This window comes from Onychostruthus taczanowskii, unplaced genomic scaffold (genome assembly GCF_017590055.1).
Source record: "Onychostruthus taczanowskii isolate IOZ18803 unplaced genomic scaffold, ASM1759005v1 scaffold37, whole genome shotgun sequence".
NCBI classification, from domain to species: Eukaryota; Metazoa; Chordata; class Aves; order Passeriformes; family Passeridae; genus Onychostruthus; species Onychostruthus taczanowskii.
Window position 1 is genome coordinate 8,499,975 of NW_024501126.1, and position 23,684 is coordinate 8,523,658.

General features: G+C 40.5%; 1 protein-coding gene across 1 annotated transcript in view; it reads right to left on the reverse strand.

Annotated features, from left to right (window-relative positions):
- The window catches only part of ANKH (ANKH inorganic pyrophosphate transport regulator), a 103,612-nt gene that overhangs the window by 18,475 nt on the left and 61,453 nt on the right, over positions 1 to 23,684 (reverse strand). Inside the window, exons 3-8 of the mRNA XM_041411852.1 lie at positions 20,390 to 20,508; positions 19,234 to 19,317; positions 16,671 to 16,841; positions 15,947 to 16,081; positions 12,860 to 12,952; positions 9,257 to 9,352 (exon numbers count right to left, since the gene is read on the reverse strand). Coding sequence (XP_041267786.1) covers positions 9,257 to 9,352; positions 12,860 to 12,952; positions 15,947 to 16,081; positions 16,671 to 16,841; positions 19,234 to 19,317; positions 20,390 to 20,508 — 698 coding nt within the window. The remainder of the gene's footprint in view (positions 1 to 9,256; positions 9,353 to 12,859; positions 12,953 to 15,946; positions 16,082 to 16,670; positions 16,842 to 19,233; positions 19,318 to 20,389; positions 20,509 to 23,684) is intronic.

The following is a 23,684-nucleotide window of genomic DNA, read 5'->3' on the forward strand; positions in this document are numbered from 1 at the left end:
GAAAAGGAGATATTCAGGAAAAATTCCAGTTCAGGAGAGCTGTAAGCAAGACCTTAGACAGGGGAAGATCTACCACTGCTTTAACCTGGATAAATTGGACAATGTACTATAAAATTTGACTGCTGTAAACAATGTGGAAGGGGAATGAGGCAGTATTAATCTGCAATTTGACATTGTGGGATGCATAGAAAAAAATCAATTATTATTAAAAAATCAATTATTATTCTGCAGTCAGACTTCCTAAACCCACAACCCCCCACCAAAAAAAAAAAAAAAAAAAAAAAAATCATATAACCTTGGTCAACCTTAAAAGACAGCAAAGGCTCACCCTAGTTAAAGCAGTAACACAAGTCACTTTAAGAAAGTTGGCTCTTATATAACCTTCCATTTATAAATTCTAGTGCAGTCATTGGTAACTGACCTTCTGGAACTACAACACTGCAAAACATAGTGCCAAAAACATTTATGCTTTGTCAAAACACAAGCATTTAAAAAAAAAAGCATTGTTGCCATCAGAAACATTCTGCTCCAGAATTAAAATTTGTGATTTCTACAAAGTAACTTAGTTTGTGCAATGTTTTAGTTTGAGCACATGAACACTGATAAATCCACAGATTTCCTTGTTCACATGAAAGAAATCATCATGATCCTTTTTTTCATGGCATGGCACAGCTGTTTCTTCTAGTAAAGCAGAAATGCTTACAGTAGCCAAATCCTCAAGACAGAACAGATCAATGAGGTTTCTAACTGGACACCACATTGCATTCCCCATTTGCAGCGAAGATGCTCAGTATCTGAAATGCCAAGAAACTTAAACATACAGCCTGTCATCTTCAGACCAGGATGCTATTCCCTAGGTCATGAGTCAAAAATTTGTGAAAAAATGAGGCTTTGTGAACTTCGGTTCCTTTTGTACCTACCTGTTCAGCTGCTCTTCTGCACCATCAATGCACAAAGACTAAATCTTTAGCTCTCTCCCACCCCTATTCTGAATTCAGACTTTGGTCCTTGTGGGCCATCTTCAGAACGCCTGCTGTCTGTCATTTTCGTAAGAGTTGAGATGGGGAAATGAGGAGGTTTTAGCATTGCATGCCGGTTAAGATATAAAGCACAGTGAAGAAGGGCTAAATTAAGGATCTCAGAAATCCCCACTTTGTTCAGATTTCAGCTTGTGAACTAAGAGCCAGTATTAGCAGCCTGAATTGTTTATAGCTACCAAAGCTATCCAAGTTGCAACTACTGAGTGATTTTTTTCTCGTAGCAATCCTCTCAATACACTGAGGAAATACATGGCATCAGTCACAACGAAACAGAAACAGTTACTTTTTATTTTTTCTTGATCCTTTTTTTAGCATCTAAATCACTTGAAAGCACGGGGATGAGGCAGCAGGTACTTGGCTAAAGGGCTTGTGAGAGTGTAACAGGAATAATGGAGGAAAAACCCCAACAGTTTCTTGCATGGGTCAGAATTGCAAATCACTTTGCCCCTCTCTAGGCTGATCATTATCAAACTTAATCAAATGAGCACACACAACCCTTCTCCTCTGTTGGCTTAAATACAAAAGGAAAGGATAAATTCAAGTATTTCTACATTTTCTTGCTACCTGACAGTCTAATACTGATTTCACAGTAGTAATGGTAATGGACCTTATTTTCTCTCAGAAAGGAGAAAAACACTATCCACATTTTTGTGAAAACATATTCACATGTACTGCTTGTGGCAAACTCTATTTTAAAACACTCCTTTGCATACCCCCTGGCTACAGTGAAGGTGCCTAAGGCATCTAAAAATTAATCTTGGGTCGGGCCCTGAATGAAGTTTTCTTTCTCTTGATCTTCCAGGTATTTGATCTCCAAAGTTGGAAAGAAAGCAAAGTGTGTGATACTTCTCTAGCTACTGCAGCTCAGGAAGTGCATTCATGGTGGCTAAATGCCATAGGACTCCTGGGACCCAGTGGGAGCTCTGCACTGCAGGGATCTGCCATGCAGTTATTTCATGCTAAGGACACTCCCCTTCTTCAAAAGATTCAGTGATATAGGAACATGTTCCTAGGCATTTTTCAACATGCAAGCCTAATTCATGTTATCCTGAGTGCACACTAAGGGTACCTAGTAGGCCAGCAGCCAGGCTTGCTGCAGAGATGAAATGAATTCTTTCACTTTTCTCCTTTAACTTCTGTCAAGAGTTGCTTTATGTCTCATTATTTAGCAGACAGCATAGTTGAAAACATCAAATACATCACTCTAATGCACGTAACATTCACACAGGATGGTTTATCAGGTGGAAAATGAACTTATTTGTAAGTGCAGAAAGGGATATGAAATGGTATATTTATTACACTACAGACTGAATATTTGAGAGCAAATGGGCCTATGAAAACTGTAGAGTCTTTAGTGTCCCTCACGGGAAAAATCAGCTGCCAGACTTAAGGCTGGGAAATATGATTTACTGAGTTCAGCTGGAAATTGAACAACTACTGAGTAGAGTGTTTGCACAGCATCAGGGAATAAGTCAATAAGGCAATGCTGTTGTAATAATACACTGAGTTGTATTGAATATTCTCCCTTTATTCATTCTGACTCCAATAGTACCTGCCAGTGCTACAATTCACGGGCTGGGGGAGCCTTGCTGATCAACTGGACAGAAGAGTCAGCAGCCACTACCTGCTTGGCAGTTCTGGCATAACCAAATCCAAAGCAAAGAGCAAAAGCTCAGGCATCTCAAGCTGTCTTTTTAACAGACAAGGCTTTTCAGCCTGGATGAAACACAGCTGCTACTCTTCCACAGTGTTTGACTCTTGCTCTGACAGAATTAAGCAGGAAGCAGCAACTATTGAGTCTTGTCTTCCATGCTTCTCATTTTTTCATATAGGGAATTTCCCCTGTTACACTGGCTTCTTTGTTCTTGATCAGGGTTTTCTTATCTCCTAGGTGCTTGGTGATTAATTTCAGAACATAACCAAGCAGATGATAACTGAGAATTAGGAAAATGAAGGGATGGCTTGAAGTAAACTGTTGTCAAATGGAACAAAGACTTTCCTCCTCCCCTCTTCAGGCTGAAACTGATCCCATCACAGGGATCCAACAAGAGAAACCCTGTGACTCTGGACCTCACTCTGCTGTTTTCAGGTGGCGATGGGGTCCCTCTATTGAATCTTTCAATTCTATGGTTCCCAGCATCTGTCCGTCTTTTTTGCCCATGGTTGGGGAGAAATAAAAGATACACAAGCAAACAGGTTAAATGCTGCAGCTTAAACCTTCTGATGGTTATAATATAATATAAAACCCCTCACTTAGAATGATACTGAGTATGATTACCTGCTTATCAGGTACACACATTATACATTAATCTATGAGATGAATATAACTGCCAAGTGATGGTAGTTTATGCTGCTGTGCTACAAGTTATAATCACTGGAGAGCTGACAAAATATCTGTGTGCTGCTCTTCCTAAGGGACTGATAATTACCAGCAAATGAAAGAAACAACACTTGCCAGTAGTAACTCCTCATACTACAGTTTCTTATCAGCAGGAATCCTTAGAAATCAGAACTTTTTAATCCTCTGTCAATAGAACAAGTTATGAATCTAAATACTACACTCTTTTGACAAAAAAAATCATCTAGCTTTTTATTTATATAATCTAAGAGATTACCTAACAAATAAAATAGAAAATAATTTTACTAGTATTAGTAACATTTAACATTTTAAATTTTACATTTTAAACATTTTAAACATTTTACATTTTAAACATTTTAAAATTATCATTAGACTACTCAATTATGAGCAACATAATTGAGGAGTCAATAAACCAACCCTGACTGTAAAGTAGGTGACATTTTGACATGTATTGACACACACACACTCAACTCTCAGGGTTAAGCACATAAACCAGTAAACTGACCAGCTGTCTGCTCCTAAGTACATTACATTTAAAATTGCACTGAGATTTAAATCTAATGCAGGTGACCTGGAATTTGAATTTGGCTAGTGCAACACAATGCACATTAATCTGTTCAGCTTAAGTGCCTGAACCTTCACTTTCATTGAAACTTCATGGTGATGGTTCTTTTATTTTATTTTTTAAAGATATTTAGAGTTTTCATCAGTATGTTTGTAACAAACAAATATGAAATTTATAAATCTTGCATAAATCACACACACATATACAAGTATAAATGTGAACACCTTCTCTCCAAGCTATCTTTTATCTTTATTCTTTTGGAATAAAAAGGAATGAAAAATCACAGGGCAAAACTGAACATCTGGATTTTGTTTCTTAAGCAGTGTTAACTAATTAAATATAAAACAGTATTCTATACAATTAGCTTCTCCCTTTAATCAGTCTGTTTATTCATGAAAACTGCTACCTTCCCCAGTTGTCCATAACCACATGTTCATTTTAAAAAAAAGCAAAGCAGGATTGAAATTCCTTTTAAATAGCTGGAAAGAGCTTTGAGCTGTTTCTAGTAGCACGCATGTTAAAACTTCGAGGTACCGTGCAGCTCTCCTGCTGTACATTAGCTTGGTGACAGATGGATGAACATGGTGTGGTGCACACAGCATGTCACCCTGGCACCTTGAGCCTGTCTTAGTGGGAAGGGAAAACCTGTTGTAATCCACAGAACACTAGAGAATATGAAGATAACCAGCCACGTGTCTTGCCGACACTGCAGCTAACATGAACCATGCAGCAACAGGAGCTGGTGTTTGGAACTGTATCCCAAAAACCACTGTGGCCTGTCGCAGCTGATGCTGCTGGAACTCAAAGCTGAACGAAACTGCACAGTTCTCGAACTACTGCTGTAAGAACTGATTGCTCCTTCCCTGCTGTAAATGAACAAGTAATTGCAGACTATTCAGGGTCACTGTCAGTGATGGAGAGCTAGGGAGCTTTCACAGTGCTCTCTGAGCAGCTGCTTTCTCCGAGCAGCACTCTGTATGTTCCCCATGCAGTGACCTGCTGCCAGCCACGCTGAGCTGGCCGTGCTTCTACCCCAGCAGCAGCTACTAAAATGAGGGTGCTCAGACCTTGTGTTAACTAAGACATGACTTGCCCTCCAGCATGATTCTGAGATGTGAATGTTACTACTGTCCCACTTTCCCAGTGCTGCCTGCACAATCGATGGCTCTCAGCTCAGGGCACACGGCCTCACATGCAGACATGTGTGAGGGCACGGCTGTGGCCACACAGACACAGCTGCAGTGGCTGCAGGAAAGCAGCCTGAGCCCTCACAAAGGAGACCTCTCTTACTTTTGTACAGCAGCACTAACTACTGACGTGAAATCAGCCTGCAAAGCCTTGCAGTTCAGAGGCAGATGACCAAACACTTATCACGTGGCTGCCAGCAGCTAACACTAGCCAGGGAAAAGGATCTTAACTGACTGCAATTTCTGTGTCATCACAGAAGACTTAAAAAAGAGCTCAGCTGGAAAATGGGGAGAAAATTAAAAAAAAAAAAAAAAAAAAGAAAGAAGAAAGCAAAACAGAAAGAGAGAGAAAGGCAATTTGGCAGTATCTGTGCCCCATCACAGGCTGCCTTGGAAAAACCCCTGAATTTTGCCCTCTGGTATCCAAGCTCAGAGACATTACCAATATTCTAAGAAAACCCCTTGCTAAAGCAGAGCCTGTTTGCTATTACTCCCCTGTATGGCAGGGTTCCTTTGAGTAGCTTGCTCCTCACAGAGCCTGCCCCTCTATGCACAGCTCATATATGAGGGAGTGCTCTCCCCTGACAGAGCAAACCTTTGCTGCAGTGGAGAAATGCAGTAAATTGGCACCCAGACAAATTACTCTGGCATTTCTGCAGTGTACTGAGGCTGACACATCCCCCAACCAAAGGGATATGGGCTACAGATGTACAACTTTTCTCTTGAGTCTCTGCCTCCCCTTAGTTTACAACTGTGCAGCAACCTCAGGGCTGATCTGCAGGGCCATCTAAACAGCATTGAACCAAAATGTTTACTGCTTCAACAGCCTGATCTGCAATGGCAGCAGCATTGGCATTTGGAGCAGTATCTCTACTAATAAATGGAAAGAAGCATTTTCCCAAAGTGCCTACTGGCAGTGAAGTAGCAGATACTGGCAACCAGCATTATGGGCACCCTTTGAACTGCATGCAAATTACCAAGCACAACTTACTTTTTAAAATTAGAATGGTCCTTTATTTGTACGGAAAAAACTCCCTTCCCTCCGCTACACAAATTTTACATTCAGTTGCACAGTCACAAAACACGGCTTTGGAAGGAATCCCCATTTACAACAAAAACCACATCAATGTGACTAATCACAACAGCTGTCTTACCTATCAGAAGTTTAATGGCTTCTACTTAAAGCCTTTAAATAAAACAGCTTGTCTGCACATTTTTCACTGAGCAATACAACTAATTCCCATTTTTTTGAAGCAGCTTTAATACCCTAGCATTAATAGCAGCTTCAAAGCCATGAGACAGTACTTATGATCATCCTTGACAGAATACATGTGCATGTTGCAAAGCTAGCCTGGAAAGGCTCAGGTATGGCCTTTCAGATCCCATGAGGATTGAAACAAACCATGAAGTTATGTTTCTTAACAAAACTATGCCTTTTTTTTCACTCTGACCTAATAATGTCACTATCAACAACAGTGACAAGGTGTTTCTCTTGCTGTAGTAGGATTGCAGTACTTCTTATGCAGGCATGACTGATCTGTGGAAGGAGATAGGACATTTTTCTCCCAGTTCTATTGAAATAGTATGTCTTTGATGATTGAAAGTTTCCCAAGGTTTTACATTGGGAAGGCACTTCCCTGTATGGCTGCTGCTTGTACTTAAAGCTTCACTGTTATTTTTTCGTGTTGTTAACGGACCTCCTTTATCTTTACATCTTCTGGAATCCTACAGATCATCCACTGGAAAATGCCTTTATATGACATGTCTAAGTACTGGATTTGTTTTGTCTTATCAGCCTGGGAGCCTTTCCCTCTGACCTGAAAGAACAAGATGGTACCAGTGGTGATGCCACTAGTCTGACTGCCATTTGTTGAATTAAAACACAGCTATCACCAATGGCCATGGGAGCTCACCTGGCCACAACAGAGGCAAATTTGAAGTCTACTTCCTTAGAGCCTGTGGCACACATTAACATGAGTCACCCCAACATCTGCTGAGTTTGTGTGCTGAAGCATTTGCAGGCTCATGCCTTTGAATACAACTGGATCTTTAGAGCTCATGTCTATTTTTCTGCTCTGCCTGTTGACAAGCAATCCTAAGAATGTGTCACAAGCAGGCAAAAATAGAAATGGGACAGGAAAAGCTATGGACCTCAAAAGTGTTTCTGGAATTTCATTGCAGGCAGATCTCTCATGATGATCTCATGAAAGAACTGCCCTTGAAAGTAAAATGAGAACTTTTGGATGCAAAATCCCAGGAAGTCACAAAACAAAAGCTAATTGAGGTGATTTAAAATTACTCTGAAGAGGATAGTGATGGTAATGTGAAAAGCTCATAATCTATCGGAACCAGAGTAACCTGACAAATATCATGGGAGATTAAGAATACAGTCAGTTCAGAGAAAACTCTGAGATTGAAATAGTATTCTCAGAATAATTCAGAACAGGGAAAGCTTTCCCTTTTGTGGGTCTGTAGCAACACTGACAGAGTTTGGGGGAGGCTCCAACTGTAGAGAACATAACTTTGGTCTGGAACAGGACACAAAAGAAAACCTTAAGGCATGTGATGGTAGATAACAAGAGCTAGGGTCTCATGGAAAGTCTCCAGACAATGGCCAATTCAGTGGAGGCATACGTCTGTTTCTTGCTGTAGGAAACAGAAGTTAGAGCAAGAGCTGTTTGTCTCTAAGCCTCATGAAAAGAGGTCAAGCATAAGAAAATTAAAAGACAGAGGAGATGCCACATTGGTTCATACAATTCTGTCTTTGATGGTGGCCAGTTGTAGCTGTTTAGGGAAAAAGTATAGGAAACAAAGAGCAGAAGAAATGTAATTCAGCTATGGATGGATTGAACTGCTTCATTTTCAACTGTGAAACAGCACAGAGCTCTTCATGCATAAGCCATTTGCAACTCAGACATAAAGGTTCTACACTAAAATGAAGGGGAGAAAGAAATTCTGTCAGCACTCCCACACTCAATAGTAAACTGGTGGATGTAGGGAGAAGAGAGTTCCAAAGCAGCCAGGTACCCCATGGAAAGTATGCAATGCTGAGGGTAAACAGCAAACCTGTCTAGGGTATGAGTAGATTAATTGTAGGACTTTGAGCATTGTATCCTAAAACAACTGCCACATTTCCTAAGTACTTTTCTAGTGTAATGAAGGACTTCTTCTATGAAAAACTTATTTTCTAGGTTCTCCATTTCTTTTGTCTTCTAGTGCAGGTACCGTGTTGAGACAATGTCCTGGCCCTGAGCACTAATATAAATCCATCCTTTATAGAAACAGACATTGGATTTACCCTGGTCCTGGAGCAGATCCTCCATTATTTGCTATGATTCCCACCAGCTGCAGTTTTCTTCCACAACTGCCTGTTTGTTGCTAAGAAGACTGCAGAAACAGTGTTCTTGGAGAAAATGCACTGTATTTATGTGTGCAAATTGGTCATTTTGAAACATGGCAGGCTCAGCAGAATTTCTCCCTGAAAATCATCCCCATGAAATGGCACAGATTTAGATCCTTTAGTCAGTGTCAGTACCATCTCCAAGATTACCCTTTGAGTTACAAAGCTGAGAGCAAACAGAACAAATGTGCATCAAAGTATCCCCACATGAAAACCAAGTGCCAGGAGAGGCAGCAGGGAGCAGCTACTGCAGGGTCAACCCATGCTGCCTTTCTCACCATTCACAGTAAATGAAAAATGCTCAGGGACAGGCTGCCATCCCACTGCATGTGACACAAATGCGGTCTTTTGTCTTCCTGCCACATTGGTTACCTGAAGTTTTGTTTATTTTAAAAAATAAACAAAAAGAAAAAAAAAAGATGAAAAGAAAATCACGTCTCTGATATCTTTTTGCATGGGTGGCTGGTTTGAAATGAAAAGTAGTGAAAACAAAATGGAGTACCTTTTAAATATCTGGCTTGAGCTAATGACAGCTGATTTTCTTGTTACTCCAATGCTATGATCACAGTCCCTTCTCCAGATAAAAGCAACACAACTTCACAAGACAACTCACCTTTCTTAAACTGCTAGTGCTTTTAGCATTAGGTAGAAGAGACAATTCTCTCGTTGAGATGAAAACCACTGAGATGAACAAAGGTTTCTTACCGTTAAGGACAACGCCATGCAAACGAAAGTGAACTTCTTGATATGTGTCGCTGTGACGGTGCTGTTGGTGTTCACCAGTTTATTGCTGGGGTTATTCTAGGGCAAGAGAAAGAGATAGCAGGCATTAACTTGGCTCCAGACTACCAGGAGCTGCTGGCACCAGGGTCATGTGCTGGACCTGACTGTCTGTGCCTGTCCGTGTCTGCCTTGGCTTGTTTGCTTTATAACCTAGAGCTTTCTGAGTACTTTGTGCCACTACAGAACATTTTCTGCTTAAACTGACTGCAACTGCTGCTATGGTCACTGAAGGCTGAGTAATCTCCCTCCTTTTCCAAAGAATAAGTCCTATTTAACAAATTCAGCTTTGAAAAAGGTTGGTAGCTCTTTCTAAGAAAACATCACATGATTTTTTTAAACCTTATTTTAATGTTTGTAGCATGTTTTCACAGGAAAAACTGGATTTTATTCCCTTTTACCACAAATTGGTACCAAATCAGGAATGCAAGCATCCTTACTGATCCAATTAGACAAGCAGGTAATATAAACAAAGCTTCTGGAACAGCTGGCTCCACTAATGCAGTTTAATGAACAGAACATAATTAGGACTATTAGATGTTCCACCTTGAACATGGGCTCTGTACTCACATGGCAGCAAAGTTTTATTTAAAACAACAAAAGCCTTCTTCCAAATGTCTAATATAGCAAATGAAGCTGAAGATTTAAAATTGCCCTTGGGGAACGCATAAAACCCAACTAAATGGTCTGTGAAAGGAGAGGACGGGATATCAAAGGAGGTTACCATTAGGAGCCCTTAAAGAAGAGGCTGTTAGGTCATCTATTGCATTTGCCCTGGGACTGTTTGAGATACACGAGTTTTTGCACCTGCTGAAAAAACCTGTACCATGAGATGTACATTTATACACCCTAGATGTAACTTGGGTAGAACAGCAGTACCTGTCACTGAGTCAGCCTTCTCTAATGGAGTTACTCGTAGGAGAAATAGAACTATTGCAGACACATTTGGGGAGTGGAACATTGTGAACACTACATTATTCTCCACACATTCAAGTGCTTGATGGAATTTTTCAATTTAAGGCTTTTGTTCTCATCAGTGCAGCAATTGGATCTAGATAGCCCCATGTTCCTCCTAAATACCTGCTTGGAAGTTTGGATGTTTGAAGACGTAGGCAACCCAGACCCTAAAGGAGGAAGTCACTCCATCTGACCTTTTTGGGAACAGGTTATGAAAACTCCCTGTAAACATTTTTTTCATGCATTAATTGTGTTTCTGAAGAAATACTTTGCTTTGCTCTTAGTTTTCACAGATATGAGGATTAGCTTTGCTTACATCACTCACCACTGCTTAAATGAACTTTTTGCTGCACGGCTCAACTTTCTAACAAGCCTAAAATAACAAATAGGAAATAAAGCACACCCAAAACAAGCCATCCAAAAGCGCTGCTAGGAAAAAGCTTTCTCATTTGTTTGTACCTCACTGCTGCTATCCTTGCCCTTGCCATACTCTGCCCTTTGCTCCATCTCTTGACCACATACTCTTTGTTCATAACTCTTCCACACTACTTAGTTCTCAGAACAAAACACTATGGAGCAAAAAGAATTCCCATCTAGTCATCAGAAAAATAGCACTCACAAATCTCAAAACTGGTGTTGCACTGAGTCAGGTGGCAGGGTCCATTAGGAGCAATGGCATTATCACCATATAAAACAGCACACAGAGCACAGAACTAGCATATGCCTGCTCTCTTCCAAAATGTTAGTGGTAACCCTTAGCCTGAATGTAACTGCTAGGCCATGGGATTGCTTTGGACACAAAGTCTCATTAAAGACTGAAGTAGGATTCTGCATCTCTCTTACAAATGTGAAGAGAGATAATGATTTCCCTTGTGAAGACAATAATCTTGAAGAGGGGCATCTCAAATCCCATCAGTTGGTGTGCTTCTGACAGCCATCAGCATTGCCAGCCTCCTCAATAACTGGAATAACTCCCATACAGAAAATGGGAGTTTGCATGAAACACACTGTTTTGGCTTCTGCAAATCACAATGGACACCTTACAGGGTCCAGAAATAAAAAAGTGTTTCTATCTGGACTCTTCTGAGAAAGACTAATATTATGAAAACAAAGCTTTTGGAAGGCACAGTGACACAAGGTGATGCATGACCGAGGGAAAAGCAGTTCTCACAGCAATGTTCAAAAACCCACTGTGGATTTCAGGTTTGGTATTTATTGTCTGAAAAGTACAGTGAAGACATTTACACATATGGTTGCCAGGATGAGATACCCTTTATACTGTTGCTGCCTCATTTTGTACATTTTATTACAAATTGCTCTTCAAACATGGAACTAAAATTCCTGTAAGTACTTTTCCAGCAGTTAGATAAACTGTACCCATCTGTGCCTTACCCTAGCATTTTCTTCCTCACATTGTCCCACAAGAGCCCTGTGAGAAGCCATTTAACCAAAATAAACAAATAGACAAATCATGGTCTAATCCTGTCACCACTGCAGTTGTCAGTGTATCTTTCACCAGCTAAATGTGACCTGAATTTAGGAGTCTTAATTGCTGTTACTATTGCTTGACAATAGTGCATTTGATTGTGGCTTGCATCAAATGAGGTTAGCAGCTCCTGATTTTCCTGTCCCAAACTATTTTTATCTTGCTGTTCACTGGGTTTGCATCTGCAGTTCCTTTTCAGCAGCATGGCCTCTGAGAAAGCCTAGATTTTATCTGACAGGTCAATTTAGTTGTACACAGGCAGGTTAGAAGGTTATGATTGATTTGACTTCGTGTTGGTTTTAAATTCTCCTTGGAAATATGTTGTATGACATTAAACAGGGCTTGCTCCAGTTAAACACATTCCAGAGAAAACATGCATATTTTTCATGAGTATTTGGAACCAGAAAGTTCAGTTACTAACTGGTAAATAAAGTGAAGGAATGGATCTGGCATTTGAATTCCAGAGTCAGAGGACAGTTCTTTGTCTAACATATGGACTAGTGAGTACCAGTCATAAATCAGAGCAAAAAAAGAGACTAAATAAAATTAATTTTTGCTCTGTGCTCAATTCCAGGAACAGTCCTTGCATTCTTACATAATTACATGATTTACCAACAAAAATCTTCATAGCCTTGGTCAGCTAAGTCAGTACTACTAAAAGAATGTCTGTTATTTGTGTTAGTGTCAGTCTATGAAACACCCTTTGCTAAATATTAACATAAGCAAATGAACCCAAACCCACTTGAGAGATACCACAAAAACTGGAACGGAGACGTGAGCTTGCTCATTCAGTGATGACACTTTGTGAGAAATCACTTCATTACTTAAGTAGCTACCTCATTGTGGGGACTTTTTTAATCCCTAAAAATACAGCACCTATCTATCCAAAAGGCAGCTTAATACCTTGTAACACAGAGCTAAGGTTAAAATCATAAATCAGATAACAGCTTGAAGCTTCTGAAAGCCAATTAATTTTAACTGATTTTAAGAAAACCTATCAGTGGAATAACAAAGAGAGAGAACTAGGAGGACCACACATGCAAAACCCCACAAGAGGTATTTACAGCCCTAACAGGGACACTCACCTTGTCAAAAGCAGGGTACACAGCTCTGATCTCTGTCAGCCAGCCGTAGGGCATGTGTCCCACTGGATATGTAGCTGTCAAAATCGCCACTGCCTATGGATAGAGACAGAGAAACATGAACTTCAAATCTTCAAACACAACAGTGAAGCTAACATAGGGTGCTATTGCCCACCAGTATCAGCACATTGACCTTGGCACAAATGCAAAACCAAACCAGCGACTGGAAGCTTTTTGTTTCAGGAAGACCATCAAAATGGCCATCATTTAGCCTGGCATTTTAAGCTTATGAATCTATTTTTGTGCCATGAAGTTACCTAAGTCAACTTCGTCATTTCACCATCAGTCTGATACTCTGAGATAATAGTTAACTTGAGCTGTGGTGCACCCCTTACCAGGCCAACACCTTCCTCCATATTGCTCTTGAGATATTTTACCTACAGATAGCTGAGCAGCAGAATGCCTTAGCGCTCACAGCAGTTTTGGATCATAACAGATAATTTCAATTTATATACATTTTACTTGGTTATCCATAAATAAAATAGCTTCAAGTAAGACAGACTGTAAATCATTGGATCTCAGTGGCTGACTGAGTTTGGACATTAATGTGACTCCTTGGAGGCAGGAGGCACTTACAAGACCAAAAAAATCTACCTCTCCCCACTTTGGTGCTCATTGATGAACACCAGACAAAAATAATTCCAGGTGAACATTTTATTATAAGAAACAATTCACTGCCTGAAATTTTAACAATTCACTGCCCTTTTACTCTCTCGTAAGTACAGTCCAAGATGTTTATCAAAGACATAAACTCCCCCCCCTGCCCCATATTAATGTATGAAATACCTTGGTGACTTTTCTGACTGCTGAAGAAAAAGTCCAAATACATGTCCTTCATGCAGGAAGGGCGTTTAGGAGCTCTTCCTGTGGCTACTTGTAAATCTACTGTCACTCCAAGTTTTCTAGTCCTCAGAGCTGAAGTATGGATCTGTACTGAGAACTGCCTGACTCTCTTAACTCCAAAAATCAAAGTACTTGGGTGCCTTTTGTTTGCAGGTTCAGATCTGTTACAATCCACATATTTCTGATTCATTTTACATCTGGCAATGGTAGTGTTAAGAAAGACCTTTTTTAACTACTGCTGTTTCTGTTTCACTCCCAAACTTTCAAAACACCTTTTCTTGATTATCTGAGCCCATTTTCCCATTATAAATGTAACTGCTGTCTCTGCTTGTTAAAAGATCTATACAAACACAGGACCATGTAGCAAGCTGATTTGTTCCCTGTCCTGTTTAAAATGGAGTGGAACGTGGTGATATCCACAGAGAGTGATATAGATCCTTTCCTGCTAATAATAGCATTAATAATGTTTAATGTACCTTGAAAAAGTAATTGGTTCAAATAAAACAAATTGGAATTTTAAGATAGCACCCTTTTTAATTGCACACCCTCCCATTACTTTATTTTCATCAGAATTTCCATCTATATGAAACCTAACTAGGTTAAATTGAGTAAGGAATATAAAAGCTATTTTGCTTATTTTCATTGTTAAATCCAAAAAGACTGCAAAGACATAGTACTTGCTAAAGAGAAAAGCATTTCACTACCGTATTGTGTATGCTAGATGCTGCTTGGATGAAAGCATTAAGTTTTTAGTAGTGATTTTTTTCCAGTGTTTTTCCTCAATTAGTGTTATTCCAACATAGATGCATGAAAGTTTTCCTATATATCTAGCACCTGGGTTTGACAGATGAGAAAGGCCCCTATGAAAGCCACCACCAAAGGGGTAGCCCAATCACCACAACTGTGCTGGCAATCAGAAACAAAAGCAGAGGGAGCTGGACAGTGCAAGTGGATTTGTGATCCTCATGAACATGTTACAGCCTAGTCCTTCACAGGGACTCCCTGCCCACAGTGAAAGCTGCTGCTGTTATTGAATAGGGGACCTGTAAAAGTCCTGCGGATACAGATGCTCCAGACACTGATGTTATTTGTGTTGTCAGCACCTCCCTTTGCAAAGGCAATTATTTCAGAAATCAGAGAAAGTTGGGATGTGACCATGACTATTCATGTAAAACTGCCAGAAAATCCCCAGCTGTGATATGTATTTGGAGCCATCCTAATAGCAACAAAAAGGAACTGGCTAGCCATGAAATGTGATGTGTCTAAAACTGAAAGTCGCCAAGAAATGCAAAACTGATCTTTGCTAATTTTTGGCTCCCCTTGTATGGAGACCACTGCTAACACATAGGCTGATCCCTGAATCACATATGTAAAAGTGTTAAGTTTCCTAAGTTCTTTTCTCACAGCTGTTCATTTGCAGTCCCTGGCACCTCCTCAGTGAATGAAATGCACTGTATCATGAATGACAAATTAACAGCAGTTCTTTGAACTTTGCTTTTCATTTAGTATCTTATAGCTTTGTTTATCCTATGGCTATATGCATCTAGACATCCTCGCATGAAACTGGCAGCAGAAGTCCCCCAGACTTCTTAGGAAAATGGGTCAGCTTGTGGTGAGCATTGGTAAAGGCTCTGCATCACAATCAGAAATCTGCCTCCCAACAGCTGTAGGAGACTTACTAGTGTAATCTGAAATTCCTCAACAGAAACAGGGTGTATTTCATATGCCAACCAGGAGGCTAATTTTTTTTATATGTGCTTTTTTATGTCTCTACACCATTCTGTGTGATGCACTGACTGCTAACAGTAGTTTCACTTCAGTTTGCACAGCCATAAAATACAAATGACAGGAAAGAGTAGGACATGGGAGTACTGTCAACTGTCCTAAAATTTCTGGGATCTAAATGCTCCAGACTATATGTACCTATGTGTAGAGCATGAAAACCTGGGATGCAGGCACTGTTCAGCAAAAAAATTCTACTAGTCTTGTTGAGGCTGAGGTCCCAGTAGACCTGGCAGAAGGGCTCATGGTGAGAGTCCAAGCAATCTTCTTTTCAAGCAGAAAAAGAGCACTAAACAGAAAAGTACTTAAGACAATTTTTTCTTGTCAGCTTGGCTGAGGAGAGAGGCACAGTGGTAGCCCATGGAAATGATCATTTGCAGTAATGGAGAGCACTGCCTTTCTTACCTCTGTGGCTGCAGAACTGCCACCTAGGTCCCGGGAGACAAAAAGGTTGACAATGGGCCTACTTATTCGCTGAGTTGCCAAAATTAATGCCAAAGGCCACCAGAAACTCAGCATCTTCCTTATGGTAGCTTCTCCCTGCAATTCAGGGTAAAAAAAAAATGAAGTGAGTTTGGGAAAAAAGCATGCAGCACATGACCAAAAGCATGGAGAAAGGTTTTCTGCTTTTCCCATCCACTGTCAGTTTGGTACATTCATGTCAATCATTTTCAATATGAGGAGCCTAAAATATTTTCACACATGGTAGCAATACTGATTCAAAAGAAGATGTGTCATGGATCTCAATAAATAATGCATAAGGTATCTATCTGCATAATTTTTTCTGACTACCAGACAAAGCTCCATGAAAAACAATATGACATTTGAAGAAAAAGAGAAATTTTGATATCTTCTTCCATATGAACTAAGGTGTTCACTTAGTTCATGCTGTGCTGTCTTACAGCTCAGTACAGACGCTCTCAGCAGATACATCCAAACCATGGAAGGCACTGTGTCACATGTGCTGTTGCTGGAATAATTTCCACCAAGCCTCTTTAACTGAAAATGTTTTTTTCCGGCAGGACAGAGAGAAGGCCCTTCATGCACAGTGGTTTAATGCAGTATTACAACACAAAAAAAGCCCATATAAAATGATTGAGTTCCAAAAACCACAAGCATGAAGACATACCCCCATTTCAGGCCCACTTCTGTCAGGAATAACATCATGTATGTTCCTGTAGTATCCGAGGCAGAGCGTGGTACACCGGACAAGTGCTCCCATGTATAAGGACAAGATTGGGATCAAGAGAGGCTCCCTGCACTCCAAGTGACTGTGAAGCAAAATGGCTACAAAAACAACCTGCAGAGAAAACAAACAGGTGATTAACAATTTGTCTGTGTTCTTCTCCAGGGCCAACACACCTCCTGGCTGATTCCTGTCTGATTCCTACTAAGCAACAACTTGCATGACTACAATATCTATGGAAACTTTAGTCAGGATCCTCCAGTATTTGGTCACAAATGGGAAGAACAAGAGTTAACTTCATACTCTATGAAACAGGACTTGAAGTTTGGGCAGGTGTCAGACTGGAACCCATAAATAGGAGAAGGCTGGCATGAAAGTCTGGCAAGGTCTGGCAGCAAGCATGTGGCTGAGAGTCACCCTTCCCAGGAGAATGTGCTATTCTGATACATGATGAGGTTGGAGACATGCTTCTAGGGTCAGCTTCTAAGCCCTACTCTTTTGGGTTTTTTTTGCACAGGGTAGTGACAATTAAAAGCCAGATTTTTAAAATATTCACTTCAACATTTAGGAGCAGGAAGTCTTATGTCAACCTAATTTTCAACGTTTTCAAGTGAAATTTCACTATTTCATTATTTGCTTTTCAGCTGAGTGCCACATTAATGTAAATTAAATGGAAACTTTTGGGCTAATGAACAGTTCATAATTCAACCTCTTAAGACTAAATGCTCAATCCATAAAATGTAAAGGAACTGATTAATATTATTCTCTTTGTTAAGAATAGAGTGGATGAAATGCCTGTTAAATTCCAAATGACTCAGCATGGGGGACACAACTGGAAAGCCAATTGTGTATGGTGGTGTGGAGAGCAGAATCAGGACAATCCTGCCAGAACATGCTGGCATTCAAGTGAGTTACAAGAAATAAAATACACTTTGTTCAGGAGCACGTTCTGTCCTTCATTGCTGGAGCTGTACACGTAGTTAAGAAAAACCACACTCTGCAAATGTTGCTGAGGCCACTTATAAGGGTTTTTAAACGTACAAAACATTGCTTTTCAGTAAATAGAAGCAAAGTCAGTCACAAAGAGTGTGCACATCAAGCTACTCAAGAAAAAGTAGGGCCTGTGCCCCTACTCCTTGTGTAGGGTGCATATGTAGATGTAGAGTTCTGGGCTATGACTGCCACAACTTTTCATGTTCTGGATTTGCTCTTGCTCTGTGTAGTATTCTGTTGAGAGAAGATGACAGGTGTCTTATTCTTCACAACTCTGGCACCCCACTCACCACCCGCTGTGGAAAGGGCACGGCCAAAATAAGAACTTGTTTCTGTATTTAGCTGTGCATGACCTGACGCCCAGGGTCAGGAAACTTTGTAGGTCACGTTGGAACAAGAGGAGACCCTGAGGGTTAAGGTCATTTGCAGTAATTGGTATTATCTCTGGGGATTTAGTGCACTACTGTAGTGGGGCAGACCTGACAAATACAGAGTAGCAACTGACTGAACAGTTCAACCTGGTTTATGGTTTCCTTATGTTCAGTGGAAGTAAAATGGGAAAATGCTATGGAAAATTAAACTGAGTGCCATTGATTTCATACTTCTTTCGATGTCATACTGTTTTATCCTCTTTCTTCTCCAGTCATTACACCGTACAGCTGGTAATACTGCAGTACAGACACTGTTTACAGTTGCTGGGACTCTTAATTTCCTAATATTTTTATATGTTTTCAAATGAGGGCTGTATATTGGTTCTTAAATGCTACAACACAGTAACACAGTTTGTATGAATGCTGTTTTTTTAGTGTGCCTAATACAAAGCAACAGGGTAGTTAACACCTCCCTTTTGAAAGTTCAAAAAACACTTTGTCTTCTCTGAATCACCCAGGGATTATCACCACAGACCCCTTCTGGAGCACTTGTGAGCCTTCACCTTTTGGAACAGTAACAAGTACTCAGAAGGCAGCTTACACTGCATTTCCTTGGATTAGACACCACGTGCAAAACTGACAGGTCAGCTGGAGAATCATGCCTTCACCTCCAGCTCAGGATTTCACTGCAACTGTGCAAAGTGCTGGGGAGAATGTACAGGAGAATGTACAGAGAGAGAAAGATCTATTACAAAGAACTCTCTCAGCCTCAGGCAGGATTGGTAGCAGCCCATGGTCTTTCTGCCTGACCTTTCTTTTCCCCAAATGTACACGCATACATACAGAGCTCGTTTCTCAGCCATTATGAAACAGAGCTGTGGAAGTGCTTCAGGACATGACCCTAAGCCAAACAGCCCTGGGAACTGACTTGATCCAGTCAAGTGAGACTGTCCTAAACCACAACTGCCAGCAAAAAGCCTTCACATGATGAACAGTCAGAGGGCAGCACAAAAGATTACTTCCTCTGGTGTCTATGGAAGAGAGAGAAGGCACAGAGAGACACTGTGCTAGAGAGTTCCTGTTTAGGAAAGCATCTGCTCCATAACACAATGGGAACAGTGACTTCTATGAGAAGCCTTTACCTGAGCTATGACATCGGAGATGGAGGCACATCCCACTAGGAAACTGTACTTGTGTTTCAGCAGAATCCCAGCATGGGTCCATGCCTGAAAAAAAGACAGAGATCTAAGTTTGGGAAGTGATTATGATATTGTGAATGATTTCAGGTCCAAGAATGCTGTTTTCTGGTTGTTACATTGTACACAAACAACCTGCAGCAGTACCTGGTGTGAGCCTGGGCAAACATTAAGCCATTAATGCAGAGAAAGCACTGCTGCATTGAGTCCCTCATTGCCAGGCTGGCAGGGAGAATAGGGATAAATTTACAGACTGTATAGACACTTCTGAGCACATCTAGCAAGAAAGCAGCCCTTCACAAATCAGATGCTGCCCAGGATGAATTATCATAGTAAATCTAATAAATTCACCCTCTGGATGCACTTCTGAAGTGTAATATTCATTGGCCCACTGACTTATACTGAGTCCTGTCTGGAAAAGAAATCCAACTTCTTTTTATTGTCAGTCACTGTTTCAAGCAGACAAAGTGGTGAGAAAGTGGTGGAGGCATTGGCATAAGAATGTTCTCCTTTACCAGTTTTACACAGAGGTAGAGGCATTAAGGAGAGCTGCCACATTTTCATGTGCAGGCCACAACCAATGAGCCGGGTGATCTGGGAAGCAGCAGCTCTCGCCATGTGTGGCTCTCTTGCCCAAGCATTTGAGATATACTGGGGTTAGCTGTGCTTGCAAAAACTGATGGTAAGAAACATCTTTTTGACAAATTTGCTTTGAGAAATTATTGATTCCTTGTCAGCTCTGCAGGTCTGGGAATGCATGGTCAGTTCAAATCTTTCACCACAAATCAGAATGAGGTCACATAAAGACAACAAGTGCAGCTCATCACAAGATCACCAGTGGTTTCCAACAGGCACATACTGTAACTCTGACAAGGCAGCTGAGGTTTTTGACATTTGTCATGATCTCTGGGTGTTTAAAGTCCACTCAGATGCTTTCTCCAAGTAGCAGGAGATGAGTCAAGGTACGTACAGAATTGCTGCTTGCCAAGGACACACCTTACTTCTGGGTACTTCAGTTTCCCATCAGGTTACAAAGTTTGTGAGCTAAGGTCACAAAAACATAACATTAACATTAAATTTCAGTTCTGAATCAGGCACTCACCATGGCATCCATAAAAGGGAAGGCAGCAAGATAAAGGAAGGCCCTCCGAGTTTTACTTCCCACTGATTCATCCACATGGTGCAGCTTATTAATAATGTAATACCCCAAATCACTATATGCTGTAGAGAAACAAGATAAGAATGAAAAACAAAGGTTGCATGTGGACTCTTGGGTGAGATATTCAGAAGTACCTGAAAGACTGTAATGCCTTGGAGCTCAGACACACATCCACTTAGCAAACAGCTGCAAGGGCTTCAGATATTGCAGCCTCACCAGCCACTGTTTATGACCAAGAAGTGCTCTTATGGTTCTTTTTAAAGTAACCTTTGGCAGAGGCGTGATAACAAATGGCTGGATTGGGAGATGAGCGTAGTAAGTGCCACATCTGTTTGCTAAATGAACACACTGGCACTCCAGAAAATCTACTGCTCCTTCATTAAATCAAGGCTCTTTGTTAGAAAAGCTTTTTCACCAGGCATTGTGTATTTCATGGGACATAGTGCCTTATAAATGCTGAAACCATCTATTATCACTGCATTCTCATGACATTACCTGTAAACCTGCCCAAAGCTCTAAAAGGATATGGTGATTTGTGATGGCATGCAACAAATCACACTCATTATGTCCCTCCCTTACTTTGCTTAATGACCACCTCTGCCAGGACCTGACAGTCCCTGGGCAGCCTTGACCGGCCTTAGGTTCCTTCCCTATCTAAAGTCAGCACCTACAGAGCCACAAGACAGAACAGGGCATCTCTGGAAATCAGGGGTTCCCACTTCTGATTGCCAGCATGTTCTTCACTGTCCTGTTTCAACCCAGGACAATTTTTAGTGTTGGACAACTCTCTTTCCAGGCCTCTCTTCTCAAAGTGTTGGGTTGAAGGCTGCACAGACTTGGGAAGTTCCCACACAGCTCTCTGCAGAACTGCTTACAATTCTGTTTGTACCCATGTTATCCAGCTGTTTTAAAAACCCCAGATTCGTCCCAATAACCAGGAATAACAAAGGCCCTGACTGGAGTCTGAACTATGGAGACAAATATAATGTGCAGAGGTAAATAATCCAAATCAGTTTTAACCTTTTATAAACTATGCTCTAGACCTGCACATCATTACCTGATTTCCCCTATACACTTGTAATAGCTGTTAAAAGAATTATTAGGCTGTAAGGCCGATCTCTCCCAAGGCAAGTAATGGCAGAATTATTTGTGTCTGGGGAACCTTATTTCAGTTCTCTCCTGTTTGTGTATTTTCTGAGTTAACTATTTCAAATGTGAACTTCTATCTAATTTTCCATTTATAACAACCGTATTATCTTTGTACAAATCTTCATATAGGGTATTTCAGGAAAGAGATCCTTTTCATGCATGCAGGTCTCATAACTGGATTGACAAATGCTAACATTAGTCATCAAATTCAATCCTCTTAGCCTAAAACTGCCTTTCATAACTCCTAAACAATATTTAGAAGCAATTAAAGAGGAGTTTAAGTTGTCATTGTTTTGTGATGGCTGAGAGATACAGCAGTTAAATGATTAACAGAACTGAAAAGACTGTTTAAGTCCAAATAAGACAGTGTAAACAAGATAGTAAAACAAAAGAAGGTGGTTTGACAGCACTGTGAACAAGCACAAGCCTCATTCCAGATAACCAGAACTGCCCAAAAGATGCTAAAAATGTTAAAAACTCCCCCTTTCCCTATGCTGGTCCCTATCTGTCTTTCACCTGAACTATGACTGTTAGACTCACAGTCTCCAAATTCACTCAGTAAATCCCAAGTTGCTTAGCCTTCTTCCTGAGGCACTCCCAGACTTGTTTCCTTTTGACGAGGGTTGGGGAAGAATTTCAAACCAGGACTCCAACTTTTCTGCAGTTCTAAGAAGGCAGTTTAGTCCCTTAAGTGCTCAGGTGCTTGTTGGAGTTCAACCAAACATCAAGCACAGCCTCTTTTATATTTTTGCATGAACAGCCATGCACCAATCTTCACTTGGTGTTTTGAAAACTCTCAGCTATGAAGGGATTTTTGTGTGCTAAGTCCTTGTGGAAAGCTGCTTTTATGGCAGGGCAGTACATGGATGCTCCTGAATCAACTTATTTCAATGAAGGGAAGAAACCTGAAAGGTCTGTGAGGCAAGCCATGTGGGAAGGCCAGATTCATGGAACTTTTTTCTTAGGTTCCATTGAGTGTGCTTTACACTTCTACACAAAAACGGTAACACACCATCTTATCCTCCACACAGGGACTGAGAATTGTAGTCCACAGGCTGAGGAACCTGCTTCTGTGGAGGGGCCACCTCCAGCAGTGCAGTGCCAGAAGCAAAGCACGCTGCAGAAGTCATCATTCCCTGCTCTCCCTGTCCTTCATCTGTTTTAAGTGAGACTTCTAAAGTGTTTAGAATGTGAGTAATAAGTAACTTTTTTTTCTTTAAAGGCCATTGTGGTTTTTTTCTTTCTTTTTTTTTTTTTTTTTTTTTTAACCTAAAATTTACTATTACAAAGAAAAAATCACAGAATCAGAGCGTCAGAGGCTGAATTACTCTTACTTTTAAGAAAGAGTCATAGTTTATTGGCAGGCCACTCTCAAGGCACTTATACCATTACAACTCATAGCACCACATTTTTAAGGTTTCTAGGGATATCAGCAGCGAGCTCTGTAAGCTCCCCATCAAAAAAAGTTTAACTTCACTTTTTAATGTGATTTTGGTTTTAAATTCATAATGGTTAAACTTAAAACGTTATTTTCAAAATAGTCAACTATTTCATATGTCAGTGAAAGCACACAATCACTTTTGCTGATGTCCATGAATATTTCTGTCCTCACAACTCTCATAACCCACTCTAATTCCTAGTCTCTGGAAAATTCCAGTAGTGTTACACTGGAATTGGTGGGATTACACCTATGTCTCAATTCCTGAGATTCACTGACAAACATACAGGCATGTGTCACTGAGTTGTGAATCAAGCAATTGCTGATGCAATTAGAACTTAACCTTGGCCAACCTTACAAACTTATTATGAAGAATGGTAAAAATTAATAACACTGACAACAGAGCCAGAGAGTATTACATGAATCTAAAGCAGATGGCACTTCCCACTTCTTGCATCATTTCAACTAAAACAGAGAAGTTCAAGACAAGCTGCCTGTTTGCTCTTCTCCAATACCTCATTTGTTTTGCTATGTCTAAGGATCAGATTTGCTACAGAAGCTAAGCAGAAATTCTTGCTTTTGGTTTTTCCAGTCGAGTTTTAAGACCCAGAAGGTCAAGAAATGACACTGAAAACTGTACAACTAATTGGA